Genomic DNA, 18,668 nt, shown 5'->3' with positions numbered 1-18,668 from the left:
ACAAAAATACATTAATTTCTCACCAAACAGTTGAATGGGATGGTAAATTTTCAGTTTGAAAAATTATTTGTTAATAAAACAGAAACGATTTTTTAACGACATACAGAAATTTTCAACCCAGGAGTAAAATTTCGTACTAAAAAAGATGAATTTTGCAACCAAATTCGTGAACCTTCAACGTAAAATGATTAGTTATCTACTAAAAATGGAGTAGTTAAATTTTCAGTTTGCAGCATTCATTTTAAACATTGAATAAAGTTACCATGAAATAGTTAAATTTAAATTTAAAAAATCTGCACGCTGTGCGGACACATTCTTATCGCGGGCTCTGCGTGCGTCTGTTGAGTCTCGCGCTTAGCGCTCGAATATTTATTCGTTGCGTTTGGAATGCCAGAACAAAACTTTATCAAAAAGATCTCTTTTAGACCGCAGTATTTATATGTGTCTTCATATTCTGGATTTTCCACATAATTAAGTATAGTTAAAGATCAAGTTGCTCAAAACACTGTAGTCTTATGGTTAAAGCAAAATATCCTACAAGTTTTCTTTTATATTTTTTACGTATCTCACGTCTTTTGGCGTAATATTGGAGTTTTCGATTTGCTGCATATTACAGTGAAACTCTTCAATAGCCTTCCCTTCTATAGCCCTTCCGAGAATTGACGCCGCTCGCCTGAGTGACAGCCACAGATCCTGCGCGGAGTGCGCAGGATCTGCGGCTGTCACTCAGGCGAGCATTCAATCGTGAACAAACAAGAAAGGAGCGGGCTATGATGAGTCAGTTCCCACCCACCGTCAACCTCGAAATCAGCGCTATAGAAGAGTTTCATTGTACTTACGATAAATAAAAGCAAAATTACGAGTCCTATTGAAAATTGGTTTAAACCCATCTTGTAGGATTTTTCAAAAGTTATCATTTCTCTTTGTGATGAATTATTACAAATTTGTATATCTTTTTTAGGTGAATAACTTTTTTCTTTCAATTTGTTTTTGCAAATTTTGTCGTTATTCCACAAATTTTTCAATTTTTTTAAATTTTATTTTTATGATTAAAATCAAAAGTACGTGTCCTATCAAAAAGTGATACATTAAATTTTTGTTTGCTCTTTTTCGGATAAACAGTTTTAGTTAAATTTTGTTTTTTTCACAACTTTTGTCGTTTCTCCACAAATTTATTATTTTCAATGTTATTTTTCACGAATAAAAAAAAGTGGCGTCCTGTCAAGAAGTGATTCTGAACGAATTTGTAGATCTTTTTGGGATCACAGTTTTTGTTTATTCATCTTTTTTTTGTAACCTGAATAGTTTGACTACAAAATGGAAATTTTGATTTTTCATTATTTTTTATGCAATAAAAATTTTCAATTTTCTAAGAAAATCGAAAAAATTGTTGTAATAATCTTGTAGAGCTTTCAAAAAGGAATTTTTTTCTTTTTTTGACTTTTTTTTCATATCGAGCGTTTTTTAGCTTAAAATTTTGATTTTCTATTGATTAAATTTGTTTTAAAATGCTATAACTCTCAGAATTTTCTTTTGATAAAAAAAAAAGTAATTAGAATTAATTGTTCGGCTTCCTTAGTTTTATGAATATCCGTACATAAAATTTGTAAATATAAAAAAATGGTCCCAAAAATTTTGAAAATGCTCTAACTTTTTGAATTTTTGTCCAAAATGGCTGGTTAACGAAATCCTCCTTTCTTTTAGGACATAAAAAAATTGTGCCTAATATCAATTTTATTTGTTCATTTTTTCAAGAGTTATCGTGTTCACCGACGGACGGACAGACAGTTTTTGGTGTCAAATTTCGGACAATTCTAATACTTTCTCAAACATAAATTATGAGAATGTACAAAATTAATGTTCTATCAAAATAATAAATTTTCAAATAAAAAAATTAAGATTTGAACCAAAAATGAGAAATTTAAATTTTCAGTGAATTAAAAAAAAAGGTTTATTTATAACCAAAAATTAAATAGCTAAATTCTCAGTTTCAAAAATTAAAGTCAAAAATAAAATGAATTTTCTATCAAATTTCAAATAATTGAATTTACACCAAAAGCTTTATTTTATTAAAAAAAGATGAATTTTGAACCCAGAAGATCAATATTTTCTATGGGGACATTAACAAAATACGTGATACATTTTTCAGGAACTTCTGCCCCCTCCCCTTGGTGATACTTTTTCCATTGGTCTTAACATGGAGAATGATACTTCGGTACCCTCCCCCCTCTACGAATCACTTATTTTGTGAATAACTCTATCCAAAAAGATACATTATTAATCAAATATATAAATTTTAAATAGAAAAATATAAATTTTCAACAAAAAATAGAATAGTTAAATTTTTAATTAGCAAATAAGTTTTTATTGAAACAAAACAAAATTTAAACAAAACAGTTGCATTTTTAAACAAATATTTTATTTTTTTACATAAAATATTTATTCTCTACTAAGAAAATTAATTTTCTACTTAAAAGAGGATTTTTCATAACAATACATGACTTTTTTAACTGAATAATTGTTCTTCAACCAAAAAGATCTTTTCGACCAAAAAAAGTCGAATTTTACATGAATCTTGAACGTAAAAGTTAACATTTTTAACCAACGTTAAGACAATTAAATTTGCTGTTAAAAAAAATTAATTTTCAACAACGAGAAAATGACTGCAACGAAATAGTTAAATTTTCAAACTAAATAATTGATTTTTCAACATAAAAAGATTAATATTTTTTCAAGAAAATTTATTTTTTACCGGAAAAGATCAATTTTAAACAAAATACATGCAATTTAAAACAAATAGTTAGTTTCAACACACATTCAAATAGTTAAATTTCCAGTTTAAAAAATTATTTTCTAATAAAAACGGTCCAATTGTGAACAAAATGCTTTAATTTTCAGTAACAAAAAATGCATTTTTAATAAAGTAGTTCAATTTTTAACCAAACAGTTAAATTTTCAACTAAAAAAGATGAAGTTTTAATCAACAATGGGATAGTTAAATTTTTACTTAATTAATTTTCAAACAAAAAAGTGATTTTCAACCAAAATAGTGAAGTTTTTAGTTTATTAATTTTCAAGAAAAAAGCGATTTTTGAACTAAATAATTAAATTTTCAACAACAAAAATGAATTTTTAATAAAGTAGGTTAATTTTCAAAACCAAACAGTTAAATTTTCAACTAAAAAGATGAAGTTTTCACCAACAATGGGATATTTATTTTCATTTAATCCATTTTCAAAGTAAAAACTAATTTTTAACAAAACAGTTTAATTTTCAATAACAAAAAAAGGACTTTTTAATAAAGCGGGATAATTTTCAACCAAGCAGTTCATTTTTCAACTGGAAAAATGAAGCTTTTACGGGCAATTGAATATTTCAATTTTTAGTTAATTAATTTCCATGGAAAAAACAAATTTTGAAAAAGTAATTTAATTTTCAAAAACAAAAAGGAATAAGTTTTTGATCAATCAGTTCAATAATATAATGAACCAAACAGCTGAATTTTGTAGTAAAAAAAAGATGAAGTTTTAAACAACAATCGGATAGTTACATTTTTAGTTCATTAATTTTCAGGAAAAAAACAACTAATATTGAACAAAATAGTTCAATTTCCATCAAGCACAAAATGAATGTTTGGTAAAGTAGTTTAATTTTGAACCAAAAAACAGTTCGTTTTTCAAAATTTTCAAACAAAAAAACAGTTCTCTTTTTTCAACCAAGCAGTTCAATGTTCAGCTAAAAAAGATGAGGTTTTAGTTTATTCAAGTTTTAATTTTAGTTTATTAATTTAATCCAAAATTATTTTGAAAACAAATAGTTCAATTTTCAACAACATCCATTACTAAAAGAGTAGTTTAATTTTTAACCACGCAGTAAACTTTGCATCTAAGAAAGATGAAATTTTAATTGACAATGAGAACGCTAAAATTTTTAATAAAACAATTTTCAAGAAAAAGAGCTTCTTTTGAACAAAATAGATCAATTTTCAACCTAGCATTTGCATTTTAAACTTACAAAGAAGAATGCAACACAAAAAATGTGATAGTTTATATTTTCAACAAGAACGATTTTAATTTTTAAATAAAACCCGTTGAATTCAAGCTAAAAATAAGAATTTTGTAAAAATCACTTTAATGTTCAACCCAGAAATACACTTTTACTTTTTTTATAATTAAACTAAAAAATAGTTATATTAATTTGTATAAAAAATGTCATATTCATTTATTTAATTTGAATTTTCGCGTCAATTTGACTATATCATCTAGCGCCATCTGGTAAAAGTGAAGTCAGCTGGTGATTGAAGTGAAAATTTCTGAATCACTGGTAAATGCACATAGAGATCTGTTGGTGAAACTGTGGGTCATGACGTCGTGGGGGTAAATGTCATACTAAACGAAGAATGACAATAACATAGTTCTTGAAAAAGTGACAATTTGTTCCATGTAACAAGTAAGTAAATCAATATTTATTTTTAGAAATTTTGGATGCATGATTAAAATTAATAAAACTATTAAATAAATCTATTTTAGACAGTATAAGGCGACAGGCAATCAGTATTCTTTTTCTAACCTCGAAATTAGTTATGTCGCATTTTGTTATTTATGTGGTTTATTGGTTCTTATCTTTATGTAGTATTTGATTTTGTAAAAAGACTAAAAATAAAATTTTTATTTTTCTTTTAACCTCTTAAACTAAAGCGTCTATTTCTTTGAATGTAATATGATTTCTTATACTTTAGATTTTGAAGAGTTTGTTGAGTTCTGGTTCCGAGTTTCTTATTATATTTTTTTATGGAGCTGTCAAAACTATATTTTCATGTTAATTGTAGTATAACGCTTTTATTATTATATTACATTGTATTAATAAGGCAAAAAGTTCGTCGTTTGTTTTTAAACTCCAACATTTTCGATGAATTTTGTTTTCTTTCTTGACCGAAAAATGGTTATTTTTTTTAAATTGGTCTTTTTGGTTGGGAAATTCTATATTTTAGTTGAAAATGTATATTTTCGGTTGAACATGCATCTTCTTAAATGAAAATTCATAATTTGGTTTCTACATTTCATCACTTTTGGTAGAAATTTCACCTTTTGTGGTTGAAATATTTACTATAACATTTTTTTCAACTCATCTTTGTAGTGTAGAAATTAATTTATTGAAACTTCAACACTTTTGTTTAAAAAATTAATCATTCTTGTTTGGAAATTCTACTATTTTTGTAGAAAATTCAATTATTTGGTAGCTTCTTTATGATTTGGCTAAAAATTAATTTTCTTGGAGAGAATTTATATATTTTGTAGTCGAAAAGTCATTTAGTAAAAAATTCAACCATTTTTTATTCTTTCTTGGTTGAAAATTCATGTATTTGTTAAAAATGTAAAAATTGTACGGTTCATATTTAAACTGTTACGTTTTTGGTTGAAATTAAATTTTTTTTAAGATTTATAATTTTAGTTGAAAATTCATCTTTTTTATTGGAAATTAATCTTATTGAATAAGAATTCGTCTGTTTGGTCTCACGTTTCATCATTTTTCTGAGAACTTCATCTTTTTTAGTTGAAAATTTAATGATTTTGTTGAAAATTCAACCAGTTGGCAAGAAATTGAACTATTTTCGTGAATATTTTTTTTTATATCAACTACATATTACATTTTTTGCTGATAATTAATTTATTTTTTTAGTAGAAAATCCAACTGCCTTCTAAAAAAAATTCTTTTTGACTCGAAAATTGAACCATTTTATTGCAAATGAAACTGTTTTTATTTAAGTTTAATCTTTATTTTAAACAAATTCAATCATTTGGTTGAAATTTTTAATATTTCGAGGGAAATTCTTCTTTTGTGTTTGAAAATTCGAATATTTAGTTGTAAATTTATATTTGTATGTAGAAAATTCAGGTATTTGATCAAAGATTCTACTATTTTGCCGAAAATTCAAGTATTTGGTTAGAAATTCAGTTTTTTTGTCCTCCAAAAGCCAAATAAATTCGTATTGCCTACAGCCTACTCTTGTAAAATACAGTTAACTGAATTTTCAGGGTATAATAAAATTATATGTATTGATTAATTATATTTATCAACATTCTGTTGTTGAAAATTCAAGAATTTTCTCTAATTTTGCTAAAAATTAATTTTCTTGGAGAGAATTTATATTTTTTGGTTGAAAAGTCATTTAGTAAAAAATTCAACAATTCTTTTCTTCCTTGATTAAAAATTCAACACTGTTATTGAAAATTCATGTTTTTTATATAAAATGAAAATATTGTGCGGCTGAAATCTCAACTGTTACCTTTTTGGTTAACATTGTTTTTTTTTTGTTTTTCTGAAGATTCATAATTTTAGTCCAAAATTCATCTCTTTATTTTAAAATTAATTTTTTTAATGAAACCTATACTTTCATTTTTTCGTTGAAATTTGATATTTTTTAGTTAACAGTTCAACTAATTTGAATGAAAATCCATCAGTTTTAAAAAAATTATAGTTTACTTAAAGTTATACACAAATTTTTCAAAAATCGTAAAATTTAAGATATTGTTACTATAATAACACACAATTAATTCAAAATGATTAATATTAGTGTTCAATCAATGAATAAACATTTGAGAAATATAACCTAATAATTTATTATAAATTAATACATTGTTACTAACAATAGTATTGGTATAAACAATAGTAGGTGATTTTTGAGTAGGTTTGGATATTTATAAAGCGGTTTTCGTTTTTAATCCAATTTAAAGTAACATAAAACACATGAAGATAAAACGGACTATATTTCTTATTGTTAAAAAAAATGTTATAAACAAATTCGCAGTATGAGCAATTTTTAAGTGTTTGAAATACTTTTTTCTTAAAAAGCTTTTTTTTTAATAGCAATGATGTTGCAAAAAACTATGCTGCAATTTCATGACAATTTGTGATTGTTATAAACAAATTTTATAAACAAATTCACAGTTTGAGCAAGTTTAAATAGTTGCAGTTACTTTTTATAAACAACTGTTATAAACATAAAAAAATGTACCTCAAACACTCAAAAATTGCTCAAACTACGAATTTGTTTATAACAATAACATTTGTCATCAAATCACAATATAGTTTACAAAAGTATCAATAGAAAGACAAACAAAGTACGTTTATAAAAAGTAACTGCAACTATTTAAACTTGCTCAAACTGTGCATTTGTTTATAAAATTTGTTTATAACAATCACAAATTGTCATGAAATTGCAGCATAGTTTTTTATACAGCATCATTGCTATTTCAAAAAAAGCTTTTTAAGAAAAAAAGTATTTCAAACACTTAAAAATTGCTTATACTGCGTATTTGTTTATGACATTTTTTTAACAATAAGAAATATATTCCGTTTTGTCTTCATATGTTTTATGTTACTTCAAATTGGATTAAAAACGAAAACCGCTTAATAAATATCCAAACCTACTCAAAAATCATCTATTGTTTATAACAATACTATTGTTAGTAACAATGTATTAATTTATAATAAACTATTAGGTTATATTTCACGAATGTTTATTCATTGATTGAACACTAATATTAATCATTTTGAATTAATTGCGTGTTATTATAGTAACAATATCTTAAATTTTACGATTTTTTCCAAGTTTGCGTATAATTTAAAGTAAACTATAATTTTTTTTAATCGACCTCGAGGGATCTTTGAAGAATTTAGTTAGCTTTAATTTGCAAACAAAAATTTAATCAGTTAAAAATTGCAGGCGTATAGGAAATACTTTATATTTTTTAAATTTGAATATTCTACGAAATAGTGTAATTTTCAACCAAAAAGTTGAATTTCAAAAATTTACAATTTAAATTGAATTTAACATTTATTTGAATAAATTAAATTTGATTTCAGTCCATATTTTATTTTTATAATTTTGTAGTTTATATTTTTTAGTTTCTAAAACTTATTAAATAAGTATTCGAATTTTTAAAGTAAAAAGATCAATTTTCAACCAAAAATACTGTATTAAAATTTTAATTGAGAGTTAATTTCCATTTTTCAATTCGAACGAATTTTCTACAACCCAGTTAAATTTCAAAATAGTTGAATTTTATAACAAATTTTGGGATTTTCAAGCCCAAATGACAAATTTTCTATAAACAGCAAAATTTTTAACCTAAGAATATGAATTATTAATAACAACATCAATTTGAAATCAATCAATTGCATTTTCAGCAAAATATTCAGTTTAAGAAAATAATATTTAACCAAAAAAAAAAGAAAAGAAATTTTCAACTAAAATTATGAATCTTTCACCAAAAAAATTAAACTTAATCAAATTAGTTTAATTTTTAACCAGGGAGTTGAATTTTTAATACAAAAAAAAGAATTTTCCACGAAAAAAGTATTATTTGATATTTTAGTAAAAAAATGTAATTTAAAAAATAAACTAGTTGGATTTAACTATCATAAGCGTATTCTCATGAGAATATTTGAATCCTGAACTGAAACAGTTTAATTTTTAACCAAACAGTTCCATTTTTAACCAGCAAAATTGATTTTACACCAAAAAATACAAATTTCCAACAGAATACATCAATTTCAACCAAATACTTAAAGTTTCTACTAAATTTTTGATTTTTTATCCCGAAAATGTGAATTTTCAACAAAGAAGTTCATTTTAACGCGAAACAGAATAATTTTTAACTAGAAAAGTTGAAATTTATACAGAAAGAGATACATTTTCAAATAAAAAAAGATGAGTTTTCAATAAAAAAGTTTTTGTTAGTCAAGAAAGAAACAAAATTTCAATTGAATTATTGATTTTTCAAACCAAAAAGACGAATTTTTAACATAACTGTTCAATTTTTAAGCAAAACTTGTGACTTTTTTACAAAATTGTTTGATTAAATAATAAAATTTTTAATAAATATTGAAATTTATTCGTAATACTTAAACAATTGTATGACACTATTTACACTATTTTTTATATCTGAAATGAGTTTGAGGGAAATAATTTTTTGAACGGAAAATAACAATGAATTTATTTTTTGATCGGAAATTTTACAAATCTTTAGAAAAAAAGTTAATCTCAGTTCGATTTCAACATGTTAAAGTAATTAGTTGAATTATATTTTTCAATTATGATATCAGTCAGTTCACAATACGTAATTCTAAAATCGTTTACTTTAAATATTTTCCATTTTAGAATTTTATTTTTAAGCATACATTTTTTATTTAAATAATTTTACAATGAAGTCCTGAAAACGTAAAAAGTAAAAGCGTTTGAAGTTGAAATTTTTTGATACAAACCATATTTTTTTATCATCTGTAAATACAATTTAAAAAATATTTTTTCAATAAATTTGTTTTTTTATCATTAAAAAGTAAAAAATAATTTATTTGACAAAGCGATTCTAAATCTGTTCAAAGTTTAAGAATTTCCAGATTTACTATTAAAAATCAAACTGTTTCAATTCGCTTACATTTTTATAATAAAAATGTAAGCGTCTGATTGAAATCTAAACACTCTTTTCAACTTAAAAATAACTTCTTATGTATTCGTAATTAAAGGCTTTCATTACATTTAAAATATTGTTTCATTCTAAAATATTCCATTTTTAACCCATTCGATTTCACATTTTTTAATGAAGATAAAGGATAATTATTTATTATTTACAAATTCTGAACTGTTTATTTGAGACGAGTAAACTGAAAAAAGTATTTAAAAGTAAATAATTTAAAAATGGATTGTTTGACATAGAAAGCCTTGAATTGTTAAAATTTCGAAGAGCTTTTAAACTCTGAATGTTACAATTTTAATTGTTCTTTAAAAAAAAAATATTTGTAACTAAAATTGTTGAATTTTGATGTATAAATTACTATTGAACACTTATTATTTTTAGACAAAATTTAAGTAATTTTAAGAAATATTTAAAAGTTTTTAGAGGATTCAAAATTAATTTTCAACATTTAAAACGATTAAAAATAATGTAGACGAAATTTGTGTACCGACCAAATTCTGCTATTCGTACTGAAATTTCGGTGCAAATCGCCACAGCCTAATCTAAGACAAATTTGATATGTGTGCAGATTTCAAAGGAAAAATTTAGAAGCCTTTTAAGTATTGTAAAAGGCCTAAAAAGAATAAAAACCTGTTTATAAGATTCCTAGGAAAATTGAAAATGGTTTTCCGTTTTGAAAAATTATTCTAAAGTAATATTTGAAAGGATTTTAAAAGATTTCCAAATTTGGAAAAAAAGAATCTGGAAGATTTTAAGGAAATTGTTTTAAATTTTCAGGCTTTCTCAAAAATTGTAGGAGAAATTCGATTCATTTTAAAAAGTATTTAGAAGTTCGGAAAATTTTCAAAACTAATTTTAAGTTTGAAATTTTTTTAAACAGCTTCTGGATTTCTCAAGATTTTTAAATAAAATGTTTAATCTTTTCAAGCATGTTTAAACTATTTAAGATTGAAAGAATAAAAATTCTAATTTAAGAAGCGCTCAGTTAAAAATCAAATTAATTTTTCAATTTTTAATGTTTCTAGCTTAAATTTGCTTAAAATAATATAATTTCGAAAATTTTAAAGTTCTTTGATATATTATTAAATTTAGAATACTGCAAATCATAATGTAGATCTATATTTTTGGAAATTAATCTGAATCTTTGAACGCCACATAATTCATCAAAGTTGAAAATTATAACTTTTGAAGTTTAACTGCATCGCATTTAAAATTGTTTCATTGAAAAGTGTGAGTATCTTCCATTTTTTAATTTAGAATTCTTAGTCATTATAAACATTTAAACGTCCGATTGAAATCTTATAAACTATTTTCAACTTAAAAATAACTTCATAGTTATATATTCGTAATTAAAGACTTTCATTAAATTTAAAATATTGTTTCAGTCTAAAATATTACATTTTTAACCCATTCGATTAAAAAGTTTTTAATTAAGACAAAGGATAATTATTTAATAATTAGCAATATTTGACTATTCAAGACAAATAAATTGAAAGAAAATATTTAAAAGTTGAATTTGGATGTATAAATTACAATTGAACACTTATTGTTTGTAGACAAAATTGAAGTAATTTTAAGAAATATTCAGAAATTTTTAAAATATTCAAAATTAATTTAAAACACTTAAAATAATTTAAACGAAATTTTTTTACCGATAAAATTCTGCTATTCGTACTAAAATTTCCTTGCAAAAAGCCAGAGCCTAATTTAAAACAAAATGTAGATTTTTGCAGATTTCAAACCAAAAATTTAGAAACTTTTTAAGTATTGTAAAAGACTTAAAAATAATAAAAACATTTTCTTAAGATTCTTAGGAAAATTGAAAATTATTTCTCATTTTGAAAAATTATTTTAAGTGAATAGTTAAAAAGATTTGTAAAATTGTAAAAAAAAAGAATCTGGCAGATTTTAAGCAAACTTTAATAAATTTGCAGATTTTTCTAAAACTCGTAAGAAAAATTCGATTCATTTTAAAAGATATGTAGAAGTTCGAAAAAAAGTTCTAAAATAATTTAACCCTCAAACGGTGCACTCCAACCGAGCATATGTAAACGGTACACTGGTGCGAATTGGTTTGTTTGCAATGTTTATATTAAATATTGAACATATCGAACATATAATAAACAGTTAGCATATATTACACATATTTTACAAATATATTTAAAATATGTGGGGAAAATCAGCTGCAGCTGTGTTTGCGTAAATGCCAACAAAATGAGAAAACTTTGGGTGCGAATTCGCACCAGTCTACCGTTTAAGGGTTCAAATTTGAAAAAATGTAAAACAACTTCTAGATTTGTCAAGATTTTAAAATAAAGTTTTGAAGCTTTTCAATCATATTTAAACTACTATTTAAGATGAAAATAATGTAACTTCTAATCTAAGAAGTGTTCAGGTTAAAAAAAAAGAATAATTTTTCAATCTTAAATGTTTTTAGCTTAAACTTGCTTAAAATAATATTTAAACCAATTTTAAGTTCATTTATTGTTTTTTTAATTCAGAGCATTGAAAATCATAATGTACATTTATATTTTTGGAATTGAATCTGCATCTTTGAATTCGCCATAATGCATAATAGTTAAAAATTCTAAATTTTGCAATTTTTCTGCATTTCATTCAAATTGTTCAATTGAAAAGTGTTTGTACCTTCCATTTTATACGTTTTTATTTTTATTGAGAATTTAAATACGACATTTTTGAATTGAAAAAAACTTTTAAACCTCAATGTTAAGTGTTTAAAATTTACCACTTCAAATGGAACAATGTTTAGCTTTAGAGTTCGATTTTTTTAATTGTATTGACAATGAAAAATGTTTGCGACCGGCAATTTTTTTCTTCGATTAAAACGGTCACCGTCGTTAATGTGTTTTCCACTTTATAACTAAAGAAATATGTAATTCAGGATGTCTAATCCGGTGGCGAATGTGCCTGTCTCTCAAATTTTGAAGAACAAAAGCTTGTTTGAAGATGAACCTAAAAAGAAAAGCAGAGAAGATTGGAGAAAGGCGAAGGAGTTGGAGGAAGCCAGGAAAGCCGGAACTGCTCCAGCTGCCGTTGACGAAGAGGGAAAGGACATAAACCCTCACATTCCACAGTACATCAGTACAACTCCGTGGTATTTTGGGGCATCGGTAAGAAAAATACCATTTTCAGGGTGACCAGGTTGCATAATGGAACTTTAAAAAAAATTCAGGGCTGTTACACAGTAACGATTTGTCACTTTTTTTCAAATCACTTTTTAGTCACTTTTATTTCAAAAAATTAACTCATTGGTTCAGTTCAGGTCTATACATATTTCTGAATTGTCTTGAATTCTTTGGAATGTTTCAGATTATTTTTAAAGATTTCGAGAAATTTTTAATGAAGTGCAATACTTTGCTGGGATTTTTTAAGATTTAAGGGTATTTTTTAAACTTTTAAGGTATTTAAAGAATTTTTAATTTGAAATATTTTAGGAAATTTTAAAAGATTCGAAGGAATTATTATCATTATTTTTAATAATTTAAAGGGATTTCAAAGCGTTTGAAATATTTTATGATAATGCATTTTCAAGAATTTCAGAAGATATGAAACGATTTTACAGGACATATAAGGTTTTAACAGATTTTAAAAGATATCACGTTATTTTATCAGATTTTCAGGATTTCAAGAAATATAATAGAATTTCACCGGATTTTATCATATTTTTGTGAATTTAGACAAATCTATTCATAAGAAGTGCGATATTTAGTGGGATTTCAAAGATTTGAACAATTTAGAAATTATTTTTTGGAATTCACCCTGAATTCTTATTTGTTTATCCTGAATTTTAAAAGATTTTTAAGGATTTGAAATATTTGAAGAAATTAAAAAAAAAATCATAGATTTTTTATTTATTTTAATAGTTTGAAGGCTGAAATATTTTAGGAATTTTAAAAGATACTAATGTATTTTCAAGAGATTAAAAAAATTCCAAAGGGTTTTAATCGTCTTAAAGGATTTAAACATTATTTCCATCTCATTTTAATTTTTTTTTTAATTTTTGTAGTCATTAGCCACTTTTTTGTTAGGAATTAGTAGGGTTTCAAAAATTTGAAGAAATTTTTGAATATTTTTTGCAATTTATTTGGAATTCGCCCTAAATTCGTATTAATTTATATTGAATTCTTTTGAATTCACTCAACTCTACTCAGTTTAGTAGATTTAAAAAGATCTTTGTTTGAATCATCTTAAAGAAAAAAATATTTAAAATTTAAATATTACAAAATATTCCCATCTCTTTAATTTTTCTAAACTCATTTCAAACTCAATTCAATTTTTTTACATATTTAAAATTTTGTTTTAATTCACTTGATTGCTTTTTAAATTCAGCTTGATTTTTTTATGGATTTCCTCGAATACTTTTGTCCATTAAATGTCTAAATTCACTCGAATTTTACTGAAATCAATGGAACTTCTTTGATTTTTTTCATTATTTCCAATTCGTTTGAATTCTTTTTTTTTTATAATTTAATAGGATTTCAAATATTTAAAGAGGTTTAAAATTTTTTTTTTAATTCAACCCGAATTCTTTCAAATCCGTTGGAATTTTCTTCACTTCTTTTTAATTTACTTCATTTTTTCTAAATTTACTCAATTCTATTTAATTCCATGGATTTTAAATTTGTTTAAAAGGTTTTATTTAATTAATCCTGAACTCTTGAAACCTGTCCTTAAATTCTTATGCATATTATCAGATTCTTTTGAATTCCGTTGAATATTTCTAAGAACATTTCAAATTTACAAAATTGAATGAAGTTTTTTCATATTTTGAAATTGTTTTCCATTAATTTCATTTTTTCTAATTCGCCTTGAATTTTCATGAATATTATCGAATTCTTCTCGCCTACTTTCAATTACTCTAAGTGCATTCAAGTTTTACGGAAATCACTGGAATTTCTTTGATTTTCAACATTTTTTCCAATTCATTTCAATTATTTTCAATTCTTTTCCTTTGATTCCTATATTTTATCCCATAGGGACTGTGAGGGCTGTTATATTTTTATTCAACTATTTTATTATTTGGTTGAAAATTCCACAGTTCAATGAAAATTCGTCTTTTAGGGATGAAAATTTGTTTTTTTTATTTAATTTTTTGTTCATCTTGAAATTTAATTTTTCTAGTTGAAAATTAATCCTTTCAGATGAAAGTTTAATCATTTTGTTGCGAATTAAACTTCTGTTGAAAATTTAACTACTTGTGTAAAGGCTGAATTGATTTGTTCAAAAAATATCTATTTTTAGTTGAAGGTCCATCTCACTGGTTGTAAATTGAACTCTTTCTTTGTCGTTGAAAATTTGTTGTTTTGGTTTAAAAATTCATCCGTTTTAGTAGAATTTTAATCATTTTTTAAATAAAAATTCAACTTTTTCATTGAATTCGACTATTTGTTATTTCAAATTAACATGTTTTTTGTTTAAAATATCTCCTGTTACAATATTCATTGAAAATTCATCTTTTTTATTAACAATTGAACTACCTTGTTAAAGGTTGAACTAGTTTGGTAAAAAATATTTTTTTTTGTTAGAAATTCATCTTGGAATGAAGATTCGTTTTTTTTCAAATTCATTTTTTTCTGAAAATTCAACTATTCTAGTGTAAGATACATCCTTTCAGTCGAGAATTTATCTCCATGATTCAAAGTTTAACTGTTTTATTGTAAGTTAAAATATCAACTATATCAACTATTACATTTTTTGCTTAGAATTAATTTGTGTGTGTGGAAAATTCCACCATTTGGTTAAGAGTTCAATTATTTTGTGGAAAATTCATCAATTTTGCTTAAGGTTCCACTGTTTCGTTTTAAATTGTAAATTTTAATCTTTTCTGTTTAGAAATGGGACAATTTGGTTAAAAATTCATCTTTGTAGGTATAAAATCCAGACAAGTAGTTAAAAATTCAACTATTTTGCTGAAAATTCAAATGTTTTTGGTTAATGTTTAATCTTTTTTAATTTGGTTATTCAGTTGAAAATTTATTTGCAAGTTTAATATTCAACAAAATTGTGAAACATTCTATTATTTTGTTAAAAGTTTAACAATTTTTTTAAAAGGTCAGTTTTTAAAATCGAAAATTCAACTTTTTTGTTGGAAATTTGTCTTTTTGTTTTTACATTTCAGCATTTTTGATAGAACCTTCATCTGTTTTTGTAAAAATACCAGCTATTATATTTTTTTGTGAATTTATCTTTATAGTGTGCAAATTTAACTATTTTGTTGAAAATTTAACGCTTTTACAGGAAATTCATTTACTTTGTTGATTAACATTTAATTGAAAATTCAACGATCTGGTTAAAAGTTTAACTATTTTGTAGAAAATTTATCATTTTTTCTGTAAAGTTCAACTATTTCATTAAAAATTTAATTATTCTGTTGTTAAAAATATAATTATTTAGTTGAAAATTCAACGCTTTTGTGGGAAAGTCGACTATTTTGTTGAAAATTCAAGTATTTTGCTAGAGATTCATCTATTTTGAGGGAAAATTTTTTTTTTATGTTTAAAATTCAAGCGTCATCTAAAAATGTCAATTATTTAGTTAAAATTCAAATTGTTTTGGTTGATGTTTAATCTTTTTGAATTTCGTTATTTGGTTGAAAATTCATTTGCAAGTTAAATACTCAACAAAATTGTGAAATATTCCACTATTAAAAATTTTTTTTTAAAAGGTCAGTTTTTAAAGTCGAGAATTCAACTTTTTTGTTAAAAAGTTTCTTTTTGTTTTTACATTTCAACACTTTTTGTAGAACTTTCATCTGTTTTTGTCGAAATATCAGCTATCATATTTTTTTGTGAATTTATCTTTATAGTGTGAAAATTCAACTATTTGATTTAAAATTTAACTATCCTGTTGTTAAAAGTATAATTATTTTGTTGAAAATTCAACGCTTTTGTAGGAAATTCATCTATTTTGTTGAGTAATATTTAATTGAAAATTCAACGATTTGGTGAAAAGTTCAACTATTTTGTAGGAAATTCATCATTTTTTCTGTAAATTTCAACTATTTGATTCAAAATTTAACTTCCATTGGTTGAATTTTAATCTTTTCTGTTTGAAACTTCGACTATTTGGTTTGAAAATTCATCTTCGTAGGCATAAAATCCATAATATTTGCTTAAAAATTCATCTATCTTGCTGAAAATTCAAGTCTTTTGTTATAAATTCTTCTATTTTGAGAGAAAATTCATCTTGTTTGATGTTTAAAATTCAACCCTCATCTAAAAATTTCAATTATTTAGTTAAAAATTCAAATGTTTTTGGTTGATGTTTAATCTTTTTGAATTTCGTTATTTGGTTGAAAATTAATTTGCAAGTTAAATATTCAACAAAATTGTGAAACATTCTACTATTTTTTGAAAAATTCGACTATTTTATTAAAAATTTTACTATTTTCTTAAAATTTTAACTATTTTTTTAAAAGGTCAGTTTTTAAAGTAGAAAATTCAACATTTTTGTTGGAAATTTGTCTTTTTGTTTTTACATTTCAGCATTTTTGGTAGAACCTTCATCTGTTTTTGTCGAAGTATCAGCTATTCGATTTTTTTGTGAATATATCTTTATGATGTGAAAATTCAACTATTTAATTTAAAATTGAACTATTCTGATATTAGAAGTATAATTATTTTGTTGAAAACTCAACGCTTTTGTAGGAAATTCAACTATTTTGTTGATTAACATTAAATTGAAAATTCAACCATTTGGTTAAAAGTTAAAGTATTTTGTAGAAAAATTATCATTTGTCTGTAAAGTTCAACTGCTTGGTTGAAAATTATTCTTTGTAGAACATTTATGTATTTGGCTTAAAATCCAACTATTTCGCTGAAAATTTAAGTATTTTATTATAAAATCATCTTTTTTTGTTGTTGAAAATTCAATTATGTAAATGTAAATTACTTAGTCAGAAATGCAACTGTTTTTGGTTGATGTTTAATCTTTTTTTTTTTCTTTTCATTTGAATATTTGGTTGAACGTTCATTTTCGAGTTTAAAATTCAATAATTCTGGGAAAATTTTACTATTTTCTTTAAAAAAAAACCAGTTTTTAAAATCGATAATTGTACTCTTCCGTTGAAAATTAGTATTTTCGGATTGTTAATTAATTGTTCATGCTAGATAAATCTTTTTTTTATTTGCTTGGAATTGCTTTTTTGCTTCAATCAATCAGTGAAAATCTGGTCAGTGAAAGAAACCCCGGAGTTTGACGATCATTTTGATTTTTTCAATTTTCAAATAACTGATTTCTGTTCATGATCTACTTAAGTTTGATTTTCGATTGAAAACCGTGACCTAAATGCGAATGAATTTGCACAACAGGGCCCGACATTAAAGCATCAGAGACCCCAGCCAGAAAAGCAGAAAGAATTCAGTCGCATCGACGAGTGGTACATCCGAGGAACTCAGTCAACTCGAGCAACCCGATTTCGCAAAGGTGCCTGCGAAAATTGTGGAGCGATGGGTCACAAACGCAAGGATTGCTTCGAGAAACAGAGGAAGGTTCTCGCGAAATACTCGCAAACTAATATTGCCCCTGATGATGTGAAACAGCCTAATCTTGACCTCGATTACGACGCGAAGCGGGACAGATGGGCTGGATATGATCCGGCGGAGCATCGAGAGATCGTCGAGGAGTATCATAAAGTTGAGGAAGCGAAAAAGGAAATGAGAGCGAAGAAGTTGAACGAGGGAGAAGTGAGTGAACAGGATTCGGACAAGGACGAGGACAAATACGTCGATGAAGTCGACATGCCCGGTACCAAAGTCGACTCCAAACAAAGAATTACTGTGAGGAACTTGAGGATACGAGAAGATACGGCTAAATACCTCCGTAATCTGGACCCCAATTCGGCTTACTATGATCCCAAAACCAGATCTATGAGAGATAATCCCTACGCTGGAACCAACAGAGAGTAAGCTTATAAATCTCTTCTTTTTAGCAGGTTTTTTTTTTTAGCTGGAATGGGAAATGACAGTGAATTTATTTTTTGACTTTCAATTCAACTGTTTTTTAAATAATTAGTTAAGGGCATGTGACACAGCTAAATACCTATATTACCGACCTCACTTTTTCGGCTCACTGAATGTTTTTTTGAACCTCAGAACTTTTTTTGTAAATAAAATATCGAGCTGAAACTTTGGAAGATTTATTAGGGTACAATAAAGTACGTTTAGGTAC

At 24.8% G+C, this 18,668-nt stretch overlaps 1 protein-coding gene across 1 annotated transcript in view; it reads left to right on the top strand.

Moving 5' to 3' along the window:
* Positions 1 to 4,331: 4,331 nt before the first annotated feature.
* LOC117171578 (pre-mRNA-splicing factor Slu7) overlaps positions 4,332 to 18,668 on the top strand; it is a 25,623-nt gene continuing 11,286 nt past the window's right edge. Inside the window, exons 1-3 of the mRNA XM_033359021.1 lie at positions 4,332 to 4,449; positions 12,382 to 12,610; positions 17,810 to 18,402. Coding sequence (XP_033214912.1) covers positions 12,383 to 12,610; positions 17,810 to 18,402 — 821 coding nt within the window. The 5' untranslated portion in view covers positions 4,332 to 4,449; position 12,382. The remainder of the gene's footprint in view (positions 4,450 to 12,381; positions 12,611 to 17,809; positions 18,403 to 18,668) is intronic.

Source organism: Belonocnema kinseyi, chromosome 4, assembly GCF_010883055.1.
Source record: "Belonocnema kinseyi isolate 2016_QV_RU_SX_M_011 chromosome 4, B_treatae_v1, whole genome shotgun sequence".
Taxonomy (NCBI): domain Eukaryota; kingdom Metazoa; phylum Arthropoda; class Insecta; order Hymenoptera; family Cynipidae; genus Belonocnema; species Belonocnema kinseyi.
The sequence above is the reverse complement of the archived record's forward strand: the minus strand, read 5'-3'. Positions and strand labels throughout refer to the sequence as shown.